General features: G+C 43.3%; 3 protein-coding genes and 1 pseudogene across 3 annotated transcripts; 3 read left to right on the plus strand and 1 right to left on the minus strand.

Moving 5' to 3' along the window:
• The first annotated feature begins 3,770 nt into the window (after positions 1-3,770).
• On the plus strand, positions 3,771-4,772 carry LOC102565665 (olfactory receptor 6J1). Its single transcript, XM_006264676.3, has one exon. The coding sequence runs from the start codon at positions 3,771-3,773 to the stop codon at positions 4,770-4,772; it is 1,002 nt and encodes a 333-aa protein (XP_006264738.3).
• A 4,653-nt stretch (positions 4,773-9,425) lies between these two features.
• On the plus strand, positions 9,426-10,427 carry LOC102565437 (olfactory receptor 6J1). Its single transcript, XM_006264675.1, has one exon. It carries the CDS (start codon positions 9,426-9,428, stop codon positions 10,425-10,427), a length of 1,002 nt encoding a protein of 333 aa, XP_006264737.1.
• Positions 10,428-14,226: 3,799 nt separating this feature from the next.
• Positions 14,227-15,186, minus strand: LOC109284130 (uncharacterized; annotated as a pseudogene).
• Positions 15,187-19,179: 3,993 nt separating this feature from the next.
• Positions 19,180-20,181, plus strand: LOC102565202 (olfactory receptor 6J1). The gene has a single exon (XM_006264674.2). It carries the CDS (start codon positions 19,180-19,182, stop codon positions 20,179-20,181), a length of 1,002 nt encoding a protein of 333 aa, XP_006264736.1.
• Positions 20,182-20,479: the final 298 nt, after the last annotated feature.

The raw sequence follows: 20,479 nt of genomic DNA on the forward strand, positions 1-20,479 counted from the left end.
TGCTTTCCTGCTGCCCTTCCACCTGCTTCTTTTCCTGTAATTTTCTGCTGTCCGCCTCTCTGTTTTCAGGCTTCCCCCACACCTTCTGCAATCCTCACCCCCCTGCAGCTTCCCAGCTCCTCTTAGCTGTCCTGCAGTTTTCTCCAGCACCTACTGCCGCTCCCTGCAATTGTACACCACGCCCTCCTGTCTAACAGCGCAATATTGAGATCCTGAGCATTGGCCTGACCCCTCAGGGCAACACAGGGAGGCAGGAAAAGCCCCAGGGGCTGAGGCCAGAACCCTATGCTCTGCACAGGTCTTTTAGCTGGTGCCCAAGGGTGGGGAAGCGGGGAAAGGGGTCTGGCAGGCCTTGCTTCTGCAGTCACTTGAACCTGCTGGCAGCTTCCCCTGTACTTCCTCTGGCTTCTGTCAATTTGACAGGCAGCCAGGAGCAGCTAAATATTAATTTTCTAATTTTTTTAGGTGCTCTGTGGGTCGTATAAAATGTAATATGGCCTGGTGGGCTGGATCCAGCCCATGGGCTGTATTTTGCCTGCCCCTGTCCTAGAGCATAGTCCATAACTAACTACACATTCAGGGGAATCACATCTTTTTCTCCATCATGGGGTTGGTTTCACAGTTAAATCCCTCCATTAAAAAGTGCTTTGATGTTGAATGTGCAGCAGTTGACTTATTTATGCTCTTCTGTAGGTTCATACCTTTGTATGACCAACACTTGGGTTATATAACTGCCCAATTGGGGTTTGGGGCTGGTGTATTCAATGACACTGGATGTCAAGGTTTCACTGAAATTTAGTGGAGTTTGTACATAAGCTCTCACCCAAAGCCAGTTGAAAGCACTACTCTCAAAGTCTCACAACCTCTTTAGATCAGCCCTCCTGCTTCCAGATGACAGGCAGTTCTCTGAGTTCTGGACACACATCTGGAGTGGGAGGTGTTTTTGTTTCCAGATCTATGGAGGCAGATATTCTACTGACATCCATCTATCTGTGTTACTCTCCTCTACCTCCATACTCTTCCTCTTGCCAAGTCCTTGCTTAGATCAGCTGGAAATCTGATCCAAACATTCAAAGGTTTTCTAGCAAGGGATGTGCCTAAAGGAACAGAACAGGTGGGAGCTCAGAATATCTAATCCATGAGAAGTTCTGAAATAGGAAAATGTGATCATGTAGTAAACCTGGGTTTTTTGCAGAGTTTGGTTTTACTTTCCCTTGTGAAAATGAGGTTTTTAATGTATACCAAAGTGTACAGAACTGGCTGACACAGCTGAATGGGACCACAGAAGTGTTATCACCCGATTAAGGAAATTCTGAGTTTCACTGTATTCTGAATGGAAACTACATGGCTACAATATCACTGATAAAATCAAGAAATACAATTTTTGAAAAATGTACAGATCACTCCTAGAAAATGAATTCATCAAGATAAAATCCAAAAATTTGAAACTTTAATTTTGCTGTTATAGCATAACTTGCCATACACATTAATTCTGCCACAAAAAAATAATTATGCCAGAAGAGATCCTATTTCAGGAAGGCTCCCTTGCATATTGACCTGATCAAAAGATTTAATTCCCATCTTTCTTTCACCCAAAATGAAATGGAATTGACATAGCAACAACATGAAATTATCTGATGGAAACAATGTTCTAAAGGAAAACAGGGTGAGTGCTTTTATTTTGCATCTTTTGTCAAATGCTTTTGTTTTTCTCCCTTGCTATATTTCATCTCTATGAGATCTTGAGATTGCATCCCAGCTTCCAATAAATGAATAGGAATTTGGATATCTGCACTGTTCCAAATACTCATTCTCTCTCTTGCATTCAGCTGAAAGATGGGGGGCGGGGGAAGAGAGGGGTGAAAAGCGGGAGGGGGGGGGGAGAGGAAAGACCCAGAAAGAGGTTCTTGTTTCTACATCAGGATATTTCTGTCATGACTCCTGAGGTTGCCATTCATTTTTTTTTTTTGGCATGTAGCATCCTCATCCCCAGGCCCTTGGATAACGACTGCAGCCTGGTGATGCACTTCCAAATTAGTTCCCTGGAGACAGCAGAATTGATTACAACCTGTAGATGTTAGCTGTGTTAATGGAAGTCAGGTTACTTTGTTATCACCATTCAAAGCAGATGCTAAGATCTGATACGGAGAAAGCACAGCCTTCTTACCCAGTCTTTAACAGCTGCATGCTAAAACTGGTGCTTATGCTGAGGAGCAAAGAATGACCCAGCTAGAGAGTAGAGTGGAAAGCACAGATAGTCCAATGGAGCAGGTAGAGACTGAGCCTATTTCCATGGGTAGATGAATGCTGCAGAGAGAAGAATGCAGGCAAGGGGAATAAGGAAGTAGGGTTGTGTAACTGGGTTACAGTGTTAATAAAGAATGGACAGAGAGAGCCCTTTAATTTGTGCTATGGACCACTCTGTATTCCAGCAAACACCAACACCTTTCTGGCCTGAATCACAGTCCCAACTTACATGGAAAAGTCATGGCGAAGGCTAGATGTGCTTGCGTGCGTCCACCTGCAAAGTGAGTATGCGAGTTCTGGAGCTCTGGTCATGCCTTTGTATGCTGGGATCCTGTCCTCACCTTCCACCACCTCCTTGCATTTAATCATAGAAAATTTCGTCTTTGGGTTGGAGTGGGAACATGGTCTAGTGTTTTCAGAGAGAGAGGGTCTAAGGCTGGGTGCTATCTTAAAGGGGTGGTCTGCACTGAAGACATGGTAGAAATGCACTTTATAGAATCACTTTCTCATTCACACCAGGATCATGACATGGGGAAGGATGGATAATTTGGTCATCAGGACACCTGGTTGGAACTATGGAGACCTTGGTTCATTTCTCCTATCTAGCACAATGGAGAATCATAGAAAGTTAGGTTGGAAGAGACATCAGGAGGTCATCTAGGCCAAGCCGCTGTTCAGAGGAGGACCAACCCAACTAGATCATCTCAGCCAAAGCTTTGTCTAGCTGGGTCTTGAAAGGTTGAAGCTTCCACCACCTCCTGGGTAACCTATACCACCTTCTAGTGAGAAAATTCTTCCTAATATCTTACCTAAACTTCCCTTTCTGCAACTTGAGATCATTTCTCCTTGTTCTGTCATCTGCCACCACTGAGAACAATCTAGCTCCAATATCTTTTGAACCCCCTTCAGGTATTTGAAGGCTGCTATTAAGTCCCCTTCTCAGTCTCCTCTTGTCTAGAATAAATAAGTCCAGTTCCCTCAGCCTTCCCTCATATTGACGTATCTGGCACTGATACAGAGACAAAGAAGCATGTGGTCTGTTATTAGATGTGTGTAGTGGAGGGAAAGTGGGGGAACATTAAAGGGACTATATTCAGTAGCAGATGCTGTGTTTGGAATATATATAGATGATGGGCATCTGACAAGTAGAGAGAGTGAGAATGCAAAGAGAGAATTGTGAATAGAGAAAGAAATGTTGGGGTGTCAGGCACCCTCATTGAGCAATAGAAGTTTATGCACAGTGATGGAGGAGAGTGAGTGAGTGTGAAAGAACGGAGTGGGTGGGAAGTATATTCTAGAAGAAATGGATATATCAGTATGTATGAGCATAAGCAGAGAAAGTTAAGAGATTGCCTGCATGTTGAGGGATTATGTGCCACATCAGATTTTAAGAAGGAAAGATAATTATGTAGTGCTTTACATGAAATAAGGCAGCATCTCATGAGCTTCTCACTCATCTCATTATCACAGGGCTACTGTCTCCTCCTGCCTCTCTGGTGATGCCACAGCCAAATGAGCTGGAGATGGAGAATAACACCACTAAGGTGACAATGTTTGTTCTTCTGGGCTTCCCAATTGGGCACAAGGCAGAGATCCTGCTCTCTGCCATTCTGCTGGCCATGTACATTCTGACCTTGACTGGGAATTTGGTCATCCTGGGCATCGTCCCCACCAACAGACAGCTCCACACCCCAATGTACTACTTCCTTTGCAACCTCTCTGTGTTGGACATCTTTTTCACCTCTGTCATCATTCCACAGTTCATCAGCAACCTCCTCTCAGGCAATAAAACCATATCATTTGCAGGCTGCATGACACAGTCCTACATCTACTTCTTCCTGGGCACAGTTGAGTACTTTCTCTTGACCTCCATGTCCTATGACAGATACACTGCTATATGCAACCCCCTGCGCTATCACACACTCATGAATGGCTGGGTCTGCACCCAGATGGTGCTGGGCTGTTGGATGGGGGGCTTCCTGTCTGTCCTTTTTCCAACCATTTTAATCTCCAGGTTACCTTATTGCCAGTCCAATGTCATCGACCATTTCTTTTGTGATTCTGGCCCTTTGCTGGAGCTGTCCTGCTCTGACACTCGCATGATTGAGCTGATGGATTTCCTGCTGTCCTCCATTGTAATCCTCTGCTCATTAGTCCTAACAATCATTTCCTATGCCTACATCATCTCCACCATCCTGCGCATCCCCACTTCCATGGGGCAAAGAAAGGCCTTCAACACTTGTGCCTCCCACCTGACCATCATTTCAATATCCTGTGGCATCACCATCTTCATCTATGTCACCCCTTCTCAGAAGGGGACCCTGGGCTTACAGAAGATCCCTGCTGTGCTGACAACCATTGTGTGCCCATTTCTGAACCCCTTCATCTTTACTTTAAGAAATGACACGGTCACAGGGGCCTTGAAGCAGTGTTTTGTCCAGCTGAAGGATGTGGTTGTTCACAGGGTGTTGCAATGCCAGCGAGGCAGCGCTGCACTCAGGAAGGCTCTTCATGGGAAGCTCTAGGACTCGTGTCTCAACCCAGCTGGACAGCAGGACCTAATTGTATGTGAAAGATTATGAAGGGTAAGAAAGGCTTTGAAATGAGTCAGGTAGAAAACATCACATCTTCCAATGTCTATTCCCACTAAATGGCAATTTTTATGACTAAAAAAGAAATTGGGGTTTATGAGGGAGAAAATTTCAGGTTATATGAAATCAAAATATGTATTGGCTGTAGTTTAGAGCATTTTCATTTCATGCTTCCTGAAAAATAAATCCCAAAATTGTCAAAATCATAATTTAAATGTCATGTTTTTTTGTTTTTCCTTTTAATTTCTTTGGGCAAAAGCATCAATGCCACCGACAAATGCCATTTTTCTCATCCCTTTCCCCCTCCTTCGTTTGGTATTCTTGAAAGATAGAGAACAGTTGTAATTTTAGAGAGCAAATATTCCACCCACCAAGAATACTTTCTTGGTCCTCATTTTGGAAATCCCCCCATTTTGCAGATTTCATGTAAAAGCAGTTCTGACAATATCTATCATCATCATCAGGTCCAGGGGCGGCAGGGGGGCAGGATGAAATTAGGCTCCAACATGCCTTCTGTTGAAGCATTCTGGATAGACAAAATAAAGGTAGAAATAAAGACCATGTTTTAAAAATGAGGGATATTAATGTTTGTAGGAAGGATGCTTTGGAATGGTGTTTTATAATTTTTCATGCCCTTTAACATATAATTTGACATCCATCTACAGCAAAGTGCTCTTTTCATCCCATCATGCATGCATGACTGGCCTGGGGCAATCTCTCCCAAAGGATGTTTTTGAGCAAAGAATTCAGGTGGATGAAAGGAACATGAGGTGTTTTAAAGAAGTCAGATATATTCCAACAAAAATGTTGTGGCAGGCATTTCCAACCTCAAAAGTGGTTCAATCAGTTTTGAAATGTACAGGAATGAGATGAAGGCCACGAATGGGCTAGCTTATCCAATGTTTCTTTTACTAATGTAGGGGTGTCCATGTCATGTCCATGTTTAAATCATTAAATCATTAATATTAAATACTTGACTACTGTGGGGATTTTACTGGCTCAAGTTGGAGACAGCGCATCTGGCCAGATGGAGGATATGTCTGATTCACATAGGGAATTCCTATGCTCGTGTATAAAATATGTTTTTGTTCAGGGGCTCAATGGTGCTCAACGGTACTTTAATTTTGCTAATTTCTTTTTCCCAGGCTTCAGTTTATGGACAATGAGATGGACTCCAGTCACTTTCTGTATAACACAGACCATTACTTTACCCTAAGTGTTCCTTTTCTTTCCTGTGATAAGAGTGAGGTGATGAAGCTCCAAATTAGTCTAAGTCCTATCACAAGATATTTTTAATACATTTACCATGTCCTCATTGTTTATGTCCCTTCTTAGTTTAAAGAGCCCTCATCTTTTCAGTTTTCTGAGAGATTTGGCGTTGTCCCCTGAACTTTATTCCACACTATTATTCATGGGATATGTTGACAAATCCTTCTTACAGTATTGCAAAGGGCCAGCTTCTGGCAGGACTTCCACCATTGCTATTTGTGAGTGGAGAACTGAGGATGGTGTAAAAATGCAGTTGTACGATGTATATAGACGTCATGCCAAAAGGTGAGACAGCGTTGTGCGTTGTCCCAATTCCAGAATAACAACCGCTGGAATTTCATCCACTTATGTCAGTCAGTTCCTTCTGTATTCAGCCTATTATTTTGTATTAGATTGAAGCATACCTTCCACAAAGACACTTAGTCAAGCCTACAAAGTACACCAGTTACAACTAAATTGGGTCTGATTTGCCTTCCACAGATCACTAAATACTTTCCAGCTGTTCATCAGATAATGGATGTTATTTTCATGTTTCAAACTTTTATGTCAGTAGTGGTATTTTTGGGAGGTGTTGATAAGCCCTTCCGACAGTATTCCTACTTGTGGTAGGACACCTTCTACTTACCTTATCTCATTACTGCCTATTGGCGAAAGAGCTGGGCTTTCATGGCATTGTGTATGAATCTCCTTGTAGTTTCACAGACCCAAATATTTCAAGCAAGAAGGTATGATTAAAATCTAGAACCCATATTCCCCTAGGACATGGGCCACAGCACTTTCTAGAAAGGCCATCTGGCATTTTACCTCCATATTTAGGTTCTCAAATGCCTCCAGTCTGGCCCTGAGCCCCCCAATTCTGCATGTGTTTGAAACAAAGCGCATAAAACATGTCCATGTTTAAAATGTGAATGTAAAAAGAAATAATATGAACTACCTAAAGGTCCTTTTTGTCCTTCTAAAATGCCTCCGTGTGGCTAAACTGTAAATAACGGTAACATTATTGTTTGCTTGTTTGCTTTTAAAATCCCACTTCTATCTCACATCCGAGGGTAATAAAACACTGGAACAGGTTATGCAGAGAGGTTGTGGATGAAGCTTTGGCTGGGATGATCTAGTTGGGGATGGGTCGTGCTTGGAGCAGGGGGTTTGGCAAGATGACTTGCTGAAGTCCCTTCCACCCCTCATTTTCTATGATCCTATGACCTTCAATAAACATGGTTTCTGTGTCTCATCACATTTTTGGATTCTGGTTTATATCCGTTTAGGTCAGAGGCATTGAAAATAATTTATCTGAAGAATAATTGAATGGAATACTAAGATCTGCATAATAGAAACCTAACGATTCATTTGGCTTATAACAATCGCTCAGCGTGTCCAGGCAGGAGCCCACCTTATAACCCCAGACCCATTCTAGGCTTCCCTCTTTCACTGAAGAAGACAATAGCCTGTTGGTCATATCAATTAAGGGAAGCACTCTTGTGGAGTAAGGGAGTCTTTCCACTGTAATTGCTCTGAATATTTCTTTTTTATGCAGAAAATTTCAATGAAAACTAAACAGAAAAATGTATTTTTGATGATCATTTCAGCAAAAAGGCCTGTGTTTTAATAATAGAGAATCCCCCTCCTCCCCCATTTTCTGGTTTTTACTTAATAGATGAACATTTTCCAGAATTTTAGCCACTTTTCACAAACATTTCTACTTAATTGGGGGAAAATGGTTTTCCAGTGTAAAAATATTTTTCTAGAGGAAATTTGGATTGGCTGTTGTCCCCACCAATTCAGTGGAGAGAGGCATTAACAACATTCATATGCAGAGGCCAATGCTGAAATTGTCCAAAGGAATTGGACAAGCAACTGTCATTGGAGCTTCATTACAATAAAATGAATGAAAATGTGGATCCCCAAACTCTTCCAAAATCTCATTCACTCTTTCTCTCGAATTCAGCTGAAAGAAGAGGGATTGCGCGCGCGCGTGTGTGTGTGTGTGTGTGTGTGTGTGTGTTTGCTTGAAAAGGCCCAGGAGGAGGTTACTGTTTGTACATCAGGATATTTCTGTCATGGCTCTTGAGGTTGCTGTTAATTTTAAATTTATTTGTGGGTCTATTTTGGCATGTAGCATCCTCATCCCCAGGCCCTTGGATAGTGACTGCAAATTGGTGAGTAACTTCCAAATTAGTTCTCTGGAGACAGCAGAATTGATTACGTCCTGTAGATGTTAGCTGCATTAATGGAAGTCAGTTTACTACATTATTCCCATCCAGAGCAGACATTAAGCTCTGCTATAGAGAAAGCACAGCTTTCTTACCTAGTCTTAAACAGCTTCATCCTACAGCTGGTGCTTATGGTGAAGTGCAAAGAATGACTTAGCTGGAGAATGAAAGCAAAGAGAGTGCAGTGGAGCAGGTAGAGACAGTGCCTATTTCCGTGGGGAGATGGATGCTGCAGAGAGAAGAATGCAGGCAAGGGGTATATGGAAGAAGGGTGGCACAAGAGTGTAACAGAGTTTATAAGGAACGGAGAGAGAGAGAGTCCTTTCGTTGGTGCTGTGGACCATGCTGTATTCTGGCAGACCCCAACACCTTGATGGCCTGAGTCACAGTCCTGACTTACTCACAGAAGAATCGGTGAGTTGTGCTTTTGTGTTTCTTCCTGCAGAGTGAGTATGAGCATCCTGGAGCTTTGCTCCTGGCTTTGTAATGCTGAGATCCTGGCCTCACCCTCTCCCACCTCCTTGCATTTAGTCTTGGAAAATGGCCTTTTTGTGTTGGAGGGGGAATGTGGTACACTGGTTTTCAGACGGCTAGTGTCTAGGGCTAGGTTGTGTTTTAAAGCAAGGACTAAAGTTCGGAGTAACCCAAGGGTGGTCTTCTGCACAGAAGATATGGTAGAGCTGCACTTCATACAAGAGCTTCCTTATTGCCACCAGGGTCACCAAGAGGGGAAGGGCAGATGATGTGGTAGTCAGGACAGTTGTCTGTATCTATGGAGACATTAGCTCATGCCTCCATCCTACTACGATGCATATAGACACTTCCGGGTTGAGAGAGAGAGGCAAAACTGTGTTCTGGTATTAGATGTGTATATTGGAGGAAATAGAAGAAAATGATATCAGCGTATGCATGAGCATAAGGAAAGAAAGTTAAGATAATGTGCCTGGGTGTTGAGGAATTACGTGCCACATGACATGTTGAGAAGAAAAGATGATTTCATAGCAGTTGACATGAAATAAGGCAGCATCTTATGAATTCTTCATATCTCATTCTCTCTTCAGGGGTACTGTCTCCTCCCGCCCCGCCAGTGATTGCACAGCCAGGTGAGATGGAGAATGACACAAGCCGGGTGACTGAGTTTGTTCTCTTGGGCTTCCCAATTGGGCGCAAGGAGGAGATCCTACTCTCTGCTGTGCTTCTGGCCATGTACATCCTGACCTTGGTTGGGAATTTGGCCATCCTAGCTATTGTTCCCACCAGCAGACAGCTCCATACCCCAATGTACTACTTTCTCTGCAACGTCTCTGTGCTGGACATCTTCTTCACCTCTGTCATTATTCCACAGTTCATCAGCAACCTCCTCTCAGGCAATAAAACCATTTCCTTTGCTGGCTGCATAACTCAGTGCTATTTCTACTTCTTCCTGGGCACAGTACAGTTCTTTGTCTTTACCTCCATGTCCTATGACAGATACGCTGCTATATGCACCCCCCTGCACTATCACACACTCATGAATGGCTGGGTGTGCACCCACATGGTGCTGGGCTGTTGGATGGGGGGCTTCCTGTCTGTCCTTTTCCCAACCATCTTGATCTCTAGGTTGCCCTATTGTCGGTCCAATGTCATCGACCATTTTTTTTGTGATTCTGGCCCCTTGCTGGAGCTGTCCTGCTCTGACACTCGCATGATTGAACTGATGGATTTCCTGCTGTCCTCCATTGTCATCCTCTGCTCATTAGTCCTAACAATCATTTCCTATGCCTACATCATCTCCACCATCCTGCGCATCCCCACTTCCTCAGGACGAAGAAAGGCCTTCAACACTTGTTCCTCCCACCTGACCATCATTTCAATATCCTGTGGCATCACCATCTTCATCTATGTCAAGCCCTCCCAGAAGGGGACCCTGGGCTTACAGAAGATACCTGCTGTGCTGACAGCCATTGTGTGCCCATTTCTGAACCCCTTTATCTTTACTTTAAGGAATGACACAGTGAAGGGGGTCTTGAAGCAGTGTCTTGTCCAGCTGAAGGATGTGGTTGTTCACAGGGTGTTGCAATGCCAGCGAGGCAGCGCTGCAGTCAGGAAGGCTCTCCGTGGGAAGCTCTAGGACTCTTGTCCCAACCCAGCTGGACAGCGGGACCTAATTCTATGTGAAAGATTTTCAATGGTTATCAAGGCGTTTTGATTTGTCAGGTAAGACATATTCCCGCTAAATGTTAATGTTCAGGAACAAAAAAAATTCTTAATGTTGCTAAGAATTTGAACAAAGATCATGGTCTTCATGAAGGACGTGTTTCGGGTTATATGAAACCAAAATGTGCATTGGCTGTAGTTTAGAACACATTCAGGTTTTGCTTTCTGAAAGGAAAATCACAAAATAATCAAATTATGATTTGAATATCATGTTTCTTTTTTCTTTTCTTTTCCTTTTTAAATGTCTCTGTGCAAAAGCAGCTCCAGAACGTGTCTTCCAAGGTATACCACTCTGAACTATATTAATTCTGAACTAATGATCCCTTCCTTTTCCTTTGTTTGGTAACTTTGAAAGACAGACAACTGTTTTATCTGAAGAGAGCAAACGTTCCATCCTCGAAGTATATTTTTTTGTCCTTAATTTGAACATCCCCCAGGATTTCATATTTCAGCTGAAAACAGTTTTGACAAAATCTATCATGATCATGGCAAGAGATTGCAGGTGAAAAATCAGGTTCCAACATTTTTTTTTTCTTTTAAGCCTTCTGAATGGACAACTTAAAATTAAAAATATAGTACATGTTTTCAAACATAAGGGAAATTAATGCTTATAGCAAGGCTGTCTTGGAATGTGGTGGATTTTCATTATTCAAGCCCTTCAACAAATAATTTGACATCCATCTGAAACGAAGTGTTCTTTTCCTCCCAGCATGCATGACTGGACTGGGGAAATCTCTCCCAAAGGATGTTCTTTAGCAAATAGTTCAGGCAGATTTAAATGAGCATGAGATATTTTAAATAAGTAGTTGGATTAATACTAGCAAAAATGTTCTGGAAGGCATTTCCAACCTTAAAAGTGGTTAAAGCAGTTTTAAATGTGAGATATGAAGATGACTAGTGACCTAGCCTATCTCATGTTTGTTCTATTCAGTCAATCACTAATATTAAATGCTTTACTATGGTGGGGATTTTACTGGCCAGGGTTGGAGGCAGGGCATTTGGCCAGATGGAGGATGTGTCAGATTCAGATGGGTAATGCAATGATATATAAAATATGTTTTTGTTCCAGGGCTGAGTTTTTATCAATTTTAGTTTAATTTTGCTCATTTTTTTTCCCCATAGACCTTAATGTACAGAAATCACAACACGTTTGAAACATATTTAATGTATCCTCACTCTTTATGTTCCTTCTTAATTTAAAGATTTGGCACCTTTTCATTCTTCTGAGAGAGTTCCTGGTCTCTCTCTATTCTGCATTATTCTTAGTGCTATGTATTGAATAGTGGTATTCCAGAAGGCCAACTTTTGGTAGGACATTGTGTTACGTCATTGCTGCTTGTGTATGAAAAACTGAGAGTGGTGTACAAATTTGATTGTAGATTCCTAGTTTCATGCCAAAAATTTGGGCATGCAGAGCAGCAGCACAGGGTTGGGGGTGGTGGCAGCGGCCACCATGTCTGAGCTTCCTCCCCCACAGTGTCTGGCTTCTTGTTGGTGCCTGTGCAGCCTGCAGAGGGGAGCTGCTTCCCTTGCTCCTCCTGGCCCTGGTCCTGGGATGTGGCAGCACGGGGTGGTGGGTGGAGGTGCTTTGTCCCCATCCATTGGCACGTATCCCCAGGGGTATGCATACCCCTGGTGGACAACTGCTGAGCTACATCAATTACAACTAAATTGGGTCTGATTTGCCTTCCACAAATCACTAAAACCTTTTCAGTTGCTCATCAAATAAAGGGTTTTTTTTTCATCTTTCAACCTTTTATGGCTGGAGTATTCTTGGGATGTGTTGACAAGTCCTTTTTACAGTATTCCAAAGGGGCAGTTTGTGGTAGGACACCGTATCTCATTACAGCCTATTGGATAGAGAGCCATGCTTTTAAATCATGATGTATAAATGTCCTCATAGATTCAGAGACCCATAGATTTCAGGCAAGAAGGTATGATTAGAATCTAGAACATGTATTCCCCTAGGACATGGGCCATAGCATTTTCTAGAAAGGCCATCTGCCATTTTAATTTGAAAACTTGGAGAGATTTCTTTTATGCTTCAGCAAGTGTTATGATGGTTGATAACACTCATTTTTTAAATAGCACGATTATTTTTTAATTTTAGTATTTGTCTGCCTTTGAGCAGGAAGCACTATCTCTTTTAATACTTTCCTGTATCATGTTGTGAGCCTGTTTATATTGAGTACATTCTTCATAAAACAGTTTTTGTGGACTTTTTATTGAGTTGTCTAAGTTTTCCAGTGCAGGGATTTATGGATTAGATGGATGACCCACAAGCTCCGAATGTCTAGATCACGAGTCATTCTGAAATAAGATTATGCAGTAGAACCTGGGATTTCTGCAGAGTTTGGTTTCCCCCTCTCCGTCAAGATGCGGTTTGTAAAGTAACCCAAGATGTATGGAACTGCCACAAACAGTTGCACGGGACCATGGGCATGTTATCATCTGGCTGTCCAAAAAACCAGAACAAGCCTGTGGACAGGAGCCTGCTTCCGTAGAAGAGATGGAGTGCAGGTTTGGTGATGGGCTGCACCCAGAGAAGACAAGGCACTCAGTAGAAGGCTCTGGCATTACTGTGAAAGCCTGGCTTACAGGCCAGTGGCTGACTGCCTTGTCAGACATTGGCTCCACGTGGATGGTGGTGTGGCAGGAGTTGGTACATGAAGCAGATTGCTGAAAGGTAGACCAGCTAGAGCTGGTCTGCCTCCATGGCAAGTCCCAGACCTACAAGAAAGCCTGGGTACAGTTTGAAGGGCATACCCAGCAAGTGCTGGCGTGACTAGATAGGCACTTGGCTTACTTGGTATCATTAGGCTGAGATTGACCCTGACTGTGGGAACTGTCTTGTGGAACAAGACATCCTGGCTTAGGCCTAAGGCGGAGCATCTCTTGGGTGAGTCCCAGTTGGGCACAAGCTCTGGATAATCAACCTATGTGCGGGAGATTGGCATGGATTGGCAGCAGGAGCTAGAGACAGGTCAGTTTGCAATGGAGCAGTCCTGGGAGGATGGCTTCAGGTGGGTATATGAAGGAGCCATTGCCCAGATGGAGGAAGAGGTGGTGTGGTCCAACCTGATATTGATGGTGCCCAGGGCTGATCCAAGGATAACCGGCACCCTAGCTGAACTGTGTACCTCAACGCCCCCACCACTTCCAATATAGAGGAAAATAAGTCTAGAATGAACTTTTACCTGTACTTATTTGATATTCAAAATGAACAATAAAACAATAAAAAGAAAAAATTGTTATTGATTGTTTCACACTTTTCATTAACCCTAACACAATTGTATAGCAAAAACTCTAACGGAATTTATTATAATACGTGTACAATTGAAAGAAAATCTTCATGAACATTTGTGCCAAAAATTAGAACTTTGCTTTTTGTGCTTTCAGTTTCGCAAATTCAGAAACAAGTTATTTAAGACAGTTTTCCAGCTATTTCCTGTTCTATTGACACAGTGGCCAGTCCAACAAGTCTGTTTTGCAGCATAGAAGAACAAAGGTATAGCTTTGAGAAGCTATGCTCCCCACTAGCAACAGAAACTGGGAGAGTCAAGAGAATGTGGAGAGCAATGAAGATGCTAGGAAACCTGTCTGTCAGTTTATGTGCAGAAATAAACTTCAGTACATCTTGAGGTGTAAGGCAGTTTAGAAGTCATCGTGAAATAGCCTGCAGTTCACTGCACAAATCTGCAGCATCAATATCTTTAGCGTTTCCATGCTGTAATGCTGACTAGTTTCAAGCAATGTTCCATTATCTGTTTTGATGCCTTATTTTGCAAACTGTGGACACTGTAGAGGAAACCAAAGACTGAATCAAGCTGCTGTATGTGTTCAAATCGCTCTTTAACCTACTGTATTACAGTAGCAAGGACTGCAAAATGGAAGTTTATTTTGAATTTTTGCTTTAGGTCCTGAATTGACTCGTCTTTTGCTTCATATGTAAACTGCTACTTTCTTCTCTGAATGTGTACTGGTTCTGATTCAAAGTTTGTTGGTAGCTCTAAATCTTCAGCAAGCTCACTAGCATCTACAAGTGTCTTTTCAAAACTTTTATCACTCCTGCATTCCTCCAGAAAATTTTTGGTTTGTTTCAGTTGTTGGATAGCAAAATGTATGTCCAAGTCCTTTGCCTGAAGTTGCTTACTAGTAAGGCTGATCTCAAAAAGGATGTTATACCACAAAATGAGTGAAACCACAAATTTGAACTTGGAAAGTCCATTTGCAAGAACTTCTGCATCAGCATGTGTCATATTGCCAGATGATCCCGCAAGGGTAGTATCATCAGAAATTTCAATTACTGTATCATAGATATTTCCATGCTCATAGCAAAGAGGCTTCAAGGCATCGATTTGACTCTCCCATCTTGTTTCACCCAACGGTTTCACAGCTAGAGAAAGCACACGGTGACTAAGAACTTCCCAATGGCATGTTGAACCTGTGAAAAACACATACATGCATTGCACTAGGTCAAAGAAACTACTAGCCTCCAAACAACATCTGGCAGCATCATTAACAACCAAATTCAGACTATGTGTACTGCAAGGAACAAAGAAGGCCCGGAGATTAATTTATATTATTTTCCTTTGTACACCATTGTCTTTAGCCTTCATAATACTCCCATTGTCATAGCCTTGGTCAAGTAAATTCTCAACAGATAATGACATTCCTTCAAGCTTTAGGAGTTGAATCAGTTCATTTTGCAGCCTTTTACCAAAGTAATGAACATGTGTTTCAAGGTCACTTGTTTTATGCAGATGCTCCTTCATGACTGTATCAAACAAAGCCAGGTATTCAATAAATTTTAAGACATTTCCATAACCAGCACTGTATAATTTTTCATTGGCTCTGTGGAATACCAGGTTTTGCCCACCGAGAACTCTCACTAAAGCAAATTAAATGAGATCTACAAAATCAAACCAAGAAATTCCTACCTTGAAGCCTGTTTCCCAAATTACAGGCACAATACATATTTATACCAGAGTTGGCATATTTTCGTCATTTTACTCTTGACAAAATCTTAAATGCAACTGATGAAATCTAGGGTGCTTTAGATTTTAAAAAGTGTGGTTGGAAGGGGGAAGGAAGGTGTATGAAATCAGTGTCTCACGCTGTAAGATGATATAGGAGTAGGGGTTCATCTTTTAGGATGAAGTTCCCAGTAGTAGGCTCTTGTCATAAGTCCACTTGAGAGTTGAAAAGGTAGGAGTTGCAATTCTAGTGATTTTTCCTCTGAGATCTTTTCAGAGGTCTTTCTCCCCTTACTGAACCAAAGGTCTGTTATTTAATACAATGTTCCTGCTATTTTGTTCTGCATATAATTCTGGTGCCTCACAAATTTTGTTTCCCTAGGCGACTGCCTAGTTTTCCTAATGGTTGGACCAGCTTTGATGGTACCCAAAATTGAGGTAAGGGGGAAGGGGGGGTATTATACTGATTATACTGTGGATGGGGAACAGGGAATAAGGTCATCCAACTTTTGGTGCTGAAAAGGTACCAGAGGGCCCTGCTAAGAGTTGCCCATGAGCTCCCTAAAGGAGACCACCTTGGGGAGGATAAAATCAGAAAGCATCTCTTAGATAGGTTTTTCTTAGACAGGAGGTAGGGCAGTTTTGCCGATCCTGCCCTGAGTGCCAAGTGGCATGCCTGGGGACATCCACCAAAAGGTCCTGTTGGTAGCCATGCCGCTCATGGAAAAGCCTTTTGAATAGGTGGCAGTAGACATGGTGTGGCCTTTGCCCCCATGTAATGCAGGGTTCCAGTATATTTTGGTCTGGGTGGACTATGCTACCCAATATTTAGAAGCAGTGCCCATGAGAACAGTGAATGCAGGAAAGATGGTGGAGAAATTGTGGCGGAAGAATTGTTTAAGACCTTTACCCATATGGGGCTGCTAAAATAGATATTAACAGATCAGGGTAGCAATTTTATGGCCCGGGTGCTCAAAGAGGTCTTTGATATGTTGAAGATCTGGCACCTTTGAATGTCTGCGTACCACCCTCAAACAGATAGACTTGTTGAGCAGTTCAAGTGGATCCTCAAAAAGTATGTTCAAGAAGGTTGCTGAGTGAGATGCGCAGGGGTGGGACAAGCTACTGGGACTGTTAAAGTTTGCCTACCGAGAAGGCACCCAGACTGCCACGGGATTTTCACCGTTTCCAGATTCACAGAAGTTTAGGGTTGGAAGGGACCTCATGAGATCATTGGGCTCAGCTCTGGGCAGGAAAGACTGCAGGGGTCAAATAACCGCAGCAAGGTGCACATCTAGTCTCTTTTTGAAGATCTCCAGGGTAGATACCTCCACCAACCCTGCGGGGAGTCTATTCCAGAGTCTGGTCAGATGAACCATGAAGAAGCTTTTACTTATATCCAGTCTGAAACCTTCTTCTAGGAGCTTATGACCATTGCTCCTAGTTTTCCCTTGGGGTGCTCTGGTGAATAGTTGTTCGCCTAACCCCTGATGTTCTCCCCTATTTGCCACCAAATCCCCCTGAAGTCTTCTCTTTTCCAGGCTGAACAGTACCATATCTGTCAGCCTTTCCTCATATGGCTTGCTCTTCAGGCCTCTAATCATATGACTGGCTCTTCTCTGGATTCTCTCAAGCTTTTCCACATCCTTCTTGAAGTGTAGTGCCCAGCACTGGATGCAGTACTCCAGCTGTGGCCTCACCAATGCCAAATAGAGTGGGAGATAACTTTCTCAGTATTGCTTGAGATGCATCAGTTGATGCACGCAAGCATATTGTTTGCTCTGCTAACTGTAGGAACACACTGGTGGCTCATATTCATTTTATGGTCAATTATGACCCCCAAGTCCCTTTCAGACATGGTGGTAGGTAGCGTCGCACCACTGATCCTGGGAGGGAGGTGGATTCTGGGGTGACAGGCAGGCTGCTGCTGCCAGGGACACACGGATGGTGTGATCCTGGGGAGGGCTTTCCCTTGCCCGACACAAGCCATGCTGCCAACCTATTCCTAAAGCAGGTCTGCTGGGGCTGCCAGGACCACAACAAAGGGAGCAGATGGTGGAGACCATGAATGGCCAGCACAAGGATAAGTGTAACTTTTTTAGTTTATTATTATCATTAATTTGTATTATTGGTTATGGACTCTGGGCAGGGAGCCCAGAGCCTGGGGAGAAGCCCATAATCCAGGAGCAAGCCTCAGGAGGCCAGAGCCCATTTTTCTTCCTTGCTATGTTCTATCTCTGTGAGATCTTGAGGTTAAATGGCATCCTAACTTCCAGTAAAATGAATGGAAATTTGGATCTTTGAACACTTCCAAAATCATTTTGCTCTTTTTCATTCAGCTGGAAGATGGGTGGTGAAAAGACCCAGAAGGAGGTTCTTGTTTGTACATCAGGATATTTCTGGCATGGCTCCTGAGTTGCCGGGGGGGGGGGGGTGGGGGGGTGGGAGGAGGGGGGTTGTTGGTCTTTTCTTGGCATGTAGCATCCTAATCCTCAGGTCCATGGATAACGACTGCAGACTGCTGATGAACTTCCAAATTAGTTCCCTGGAGACAGCAGAATTGATTAGGTCCTCTAGATTTAGTTAGTTGTGTTAATGGAAGTCAGGTTACTATGTTATCCGCATCCAGAGCAGCTGTTAAGATCTCATGCAGAGAAAGCATAGCTTTCTTACCTAGTCTTAAGTAGCTGCGTGATAAAGCTGGTGCTTATGGTGAGGAGAAAAGAATGACCCAGCTAGAGAGTAGAGTGGAAAGCACAGATAGTCCAGTGGAGCAGGAAGAGACTGTGGGTAGATGGATGGGTAGATGGATGCTGCAGAGAGAAGAATGTAGGCAAGGGGATTATGGAAGAAGGGTGGCACAACTGCATAACGGTGTTTTTAAGGAATGGACAGAGAGCGCTCTTGAGTTGGTGCTGTCAACCACGCTGTATTCTGGCAGACACCAACACCTTGCTGGCATAAGTCACAGTTGCAACTTACACAGAGACAACATGGTGAAGGCCAGGCGTGCTTGCCTGTGTCCTGCACAGTGAGTATACGAGTTCTGGAGCCCTGCTCATTACTTCGTAATGGTGAGATCCTGGCCTCACCCTCTCCCACTTCCTTACATTTAATCTTGGAAAATTACCTCTTTGGGTTGGAGAGGGAATGTGGCCCAGTGGTTTTCAGACATAGGCTCTAGGGCTGGGCTCTGCCTTAAAGGAAGGACAAATATTCTGAAACCAAGGGTGGTTTTCGGCAGAAAAGACGTAGTAGAGCTGCACTTTATAGAATCATTTCCTCATTCCCACCAGGGTAACAAAATGTGGAAGGACGGATGTTCTGGTAGGAAGTTACTTGTTTGTAACTACGGAGACATGGGTTAATGTCTGCAACCGAACATATTGAATATGGATACATCTGGGGATGATAGAGAAGGATGTGTGTATAGTTGAGGAAGAAAGAGGGAACCATGTACTAGAAGACATTGATATAGTCATGTCTATGTGTGTAAGGAGAGAAAGTAAGAGACCGCACCTATATGTTGGGGGACTATGTGGCATATCAGATTTTGAGAAGGAAAGATGATTATGTAGTGCTTTACATGAAATAAAGCAGAATCTCATGAGCTTCTCACTCACTTTCATTCAGATAGGGGTACTGTCTCGTCCTGCCCCTCCAGTGATCCCACAGCCAGGTGAGACAGAGATGGAAAATGACACCACCAGGGTGACTGAGTTTGTTCTCTTGGGCTTCCCAATTGGGCACAAGGAGGAGATCCTGCTCTCTGCCCTGCTGCTGGCCATGTACATCCTGACCTTGACTGGGAATTTGGTCATCCTGGGCATTGTCCCCACCAGCAGACAGCTCCACACCCCAATGTACTACTTTCTCTGCAACCTCTCTGTGTTGGACATCTTCTTCACCTCCGTCATCATTCCACAGTTCATCAGCAACCTCCTCTCAGGGGATAAAACCATCTCCTTTACTGACTGCATAACTCAATTATACTTCTACTTCTTCCTGGGCACAGTAGAGTTCTTTCTCTTGACCTCCATGTCCTATGACAGATACGCTGCTATATGCACCCCCCTGCACTATCACACACTCATGAATGGCTGGGTCTGCACCCACATGGTGCTGGGCTGTTGGATGGGGGGCTTCCTGTCTGTCATCTTTCCAACTATTTTGATCTCTAGGTTGCCCTATTGTCGGTCCAATGTCATCGACCATTTCTTTTGTGACTCAGGCCCCTTGCTGGAGCTGTCCTGCTCTGACACTCGCATGATTGAATTGATTGACTTTATGCTGTCCTCCGTTGTCATCCTCTGCTCATTAGTCCTAACAATCATCTCCTATACCTACATCATCTCCACCATCCTGCGCATCCCCACTTCCATGGGGCGAAGAAAGGCCTTCAACACTTGTGCCTCCCACCTGACCATCATTTCAATATCCTGTGGCATCACCATCTTCATCTATGTCACCCCCTCCCAGAAGGGGACCCTGGGCTTACAGAAGATCCCTGCTGTGCTGACAACCATTGTGTGTCCATTTCTGAACCCCTTCATCTTTACTTTACGGAACGACACCGCCAAAACAGCTTTGAAGCAGTGTTTTATCTGGTTAAAGGATGTGGTTGTTCAAGGAGCAGTCAAATGCCAGTGCAGCGGTGCTGCAGTCAGTAAGGCTGCTTGTGGGAAACTCTAGAATTCATGTCCTACCCAGCTGGACAGTGGGACCTAACTGTATGTGACAAATTTTCAAGGGTAACAAAGGTTTTTATATCAGTCAGGTAGAAAACATCACATCATACAATGACTATTCCCACTAAATGGCAAGTTTCATGAATAAAAAAATCAATAGTCTTTGCATTTCTGAAAACTTGAACAAAAATTTTGGGCTTTATGAAGAAGAACTTATTGCATGTTAAACGAAGGCAAAATATATCTTGGTTGAATTTTAAAACATTTTAATTTTTTTTCCTAAAAGAAAAATCACAGAATTG

Source organism: Alligator mississippiensis, chromosome 7 (assembly GCF_030867095.1).
Source record: "Alligator mississippiensis isolate rAllMis1 chromosome 7, rAllMis1, whole genome shotgun sequence".
Taxonomy (NCBI): domain Eukaryota; kingdom Metazoa; phylum Chordata; order Crocodylia; family Alligatoridae; genus Alligator; species Alligator mississippiensis.

What these genes read in the sequence shown, in the direction of transcription:
- LOC102565202 (XM_006264674.2), top strand. Translation starts at nt 19,180, where the DNA reads ATGGAAAATGACACCACCAGGGTGACTGAGTTTGTTCTCTTGGGCTTC.
- LOC102565665 (XM_006264676.3), top strand. Translation starts at nt 3,771, where the DNA reads ATGGAGAATAACACCACTAAGGTGACAATGTTTGTTCTTCTGGGCTTC.
- LOC102565437 (XM_006264675.1), top strand. Translation starts at nt 9,426, where the DNA reads ATGGAGAATGACACAAGCCGGGTGACTGAGTTTGTTCTCTTGGGCTTC.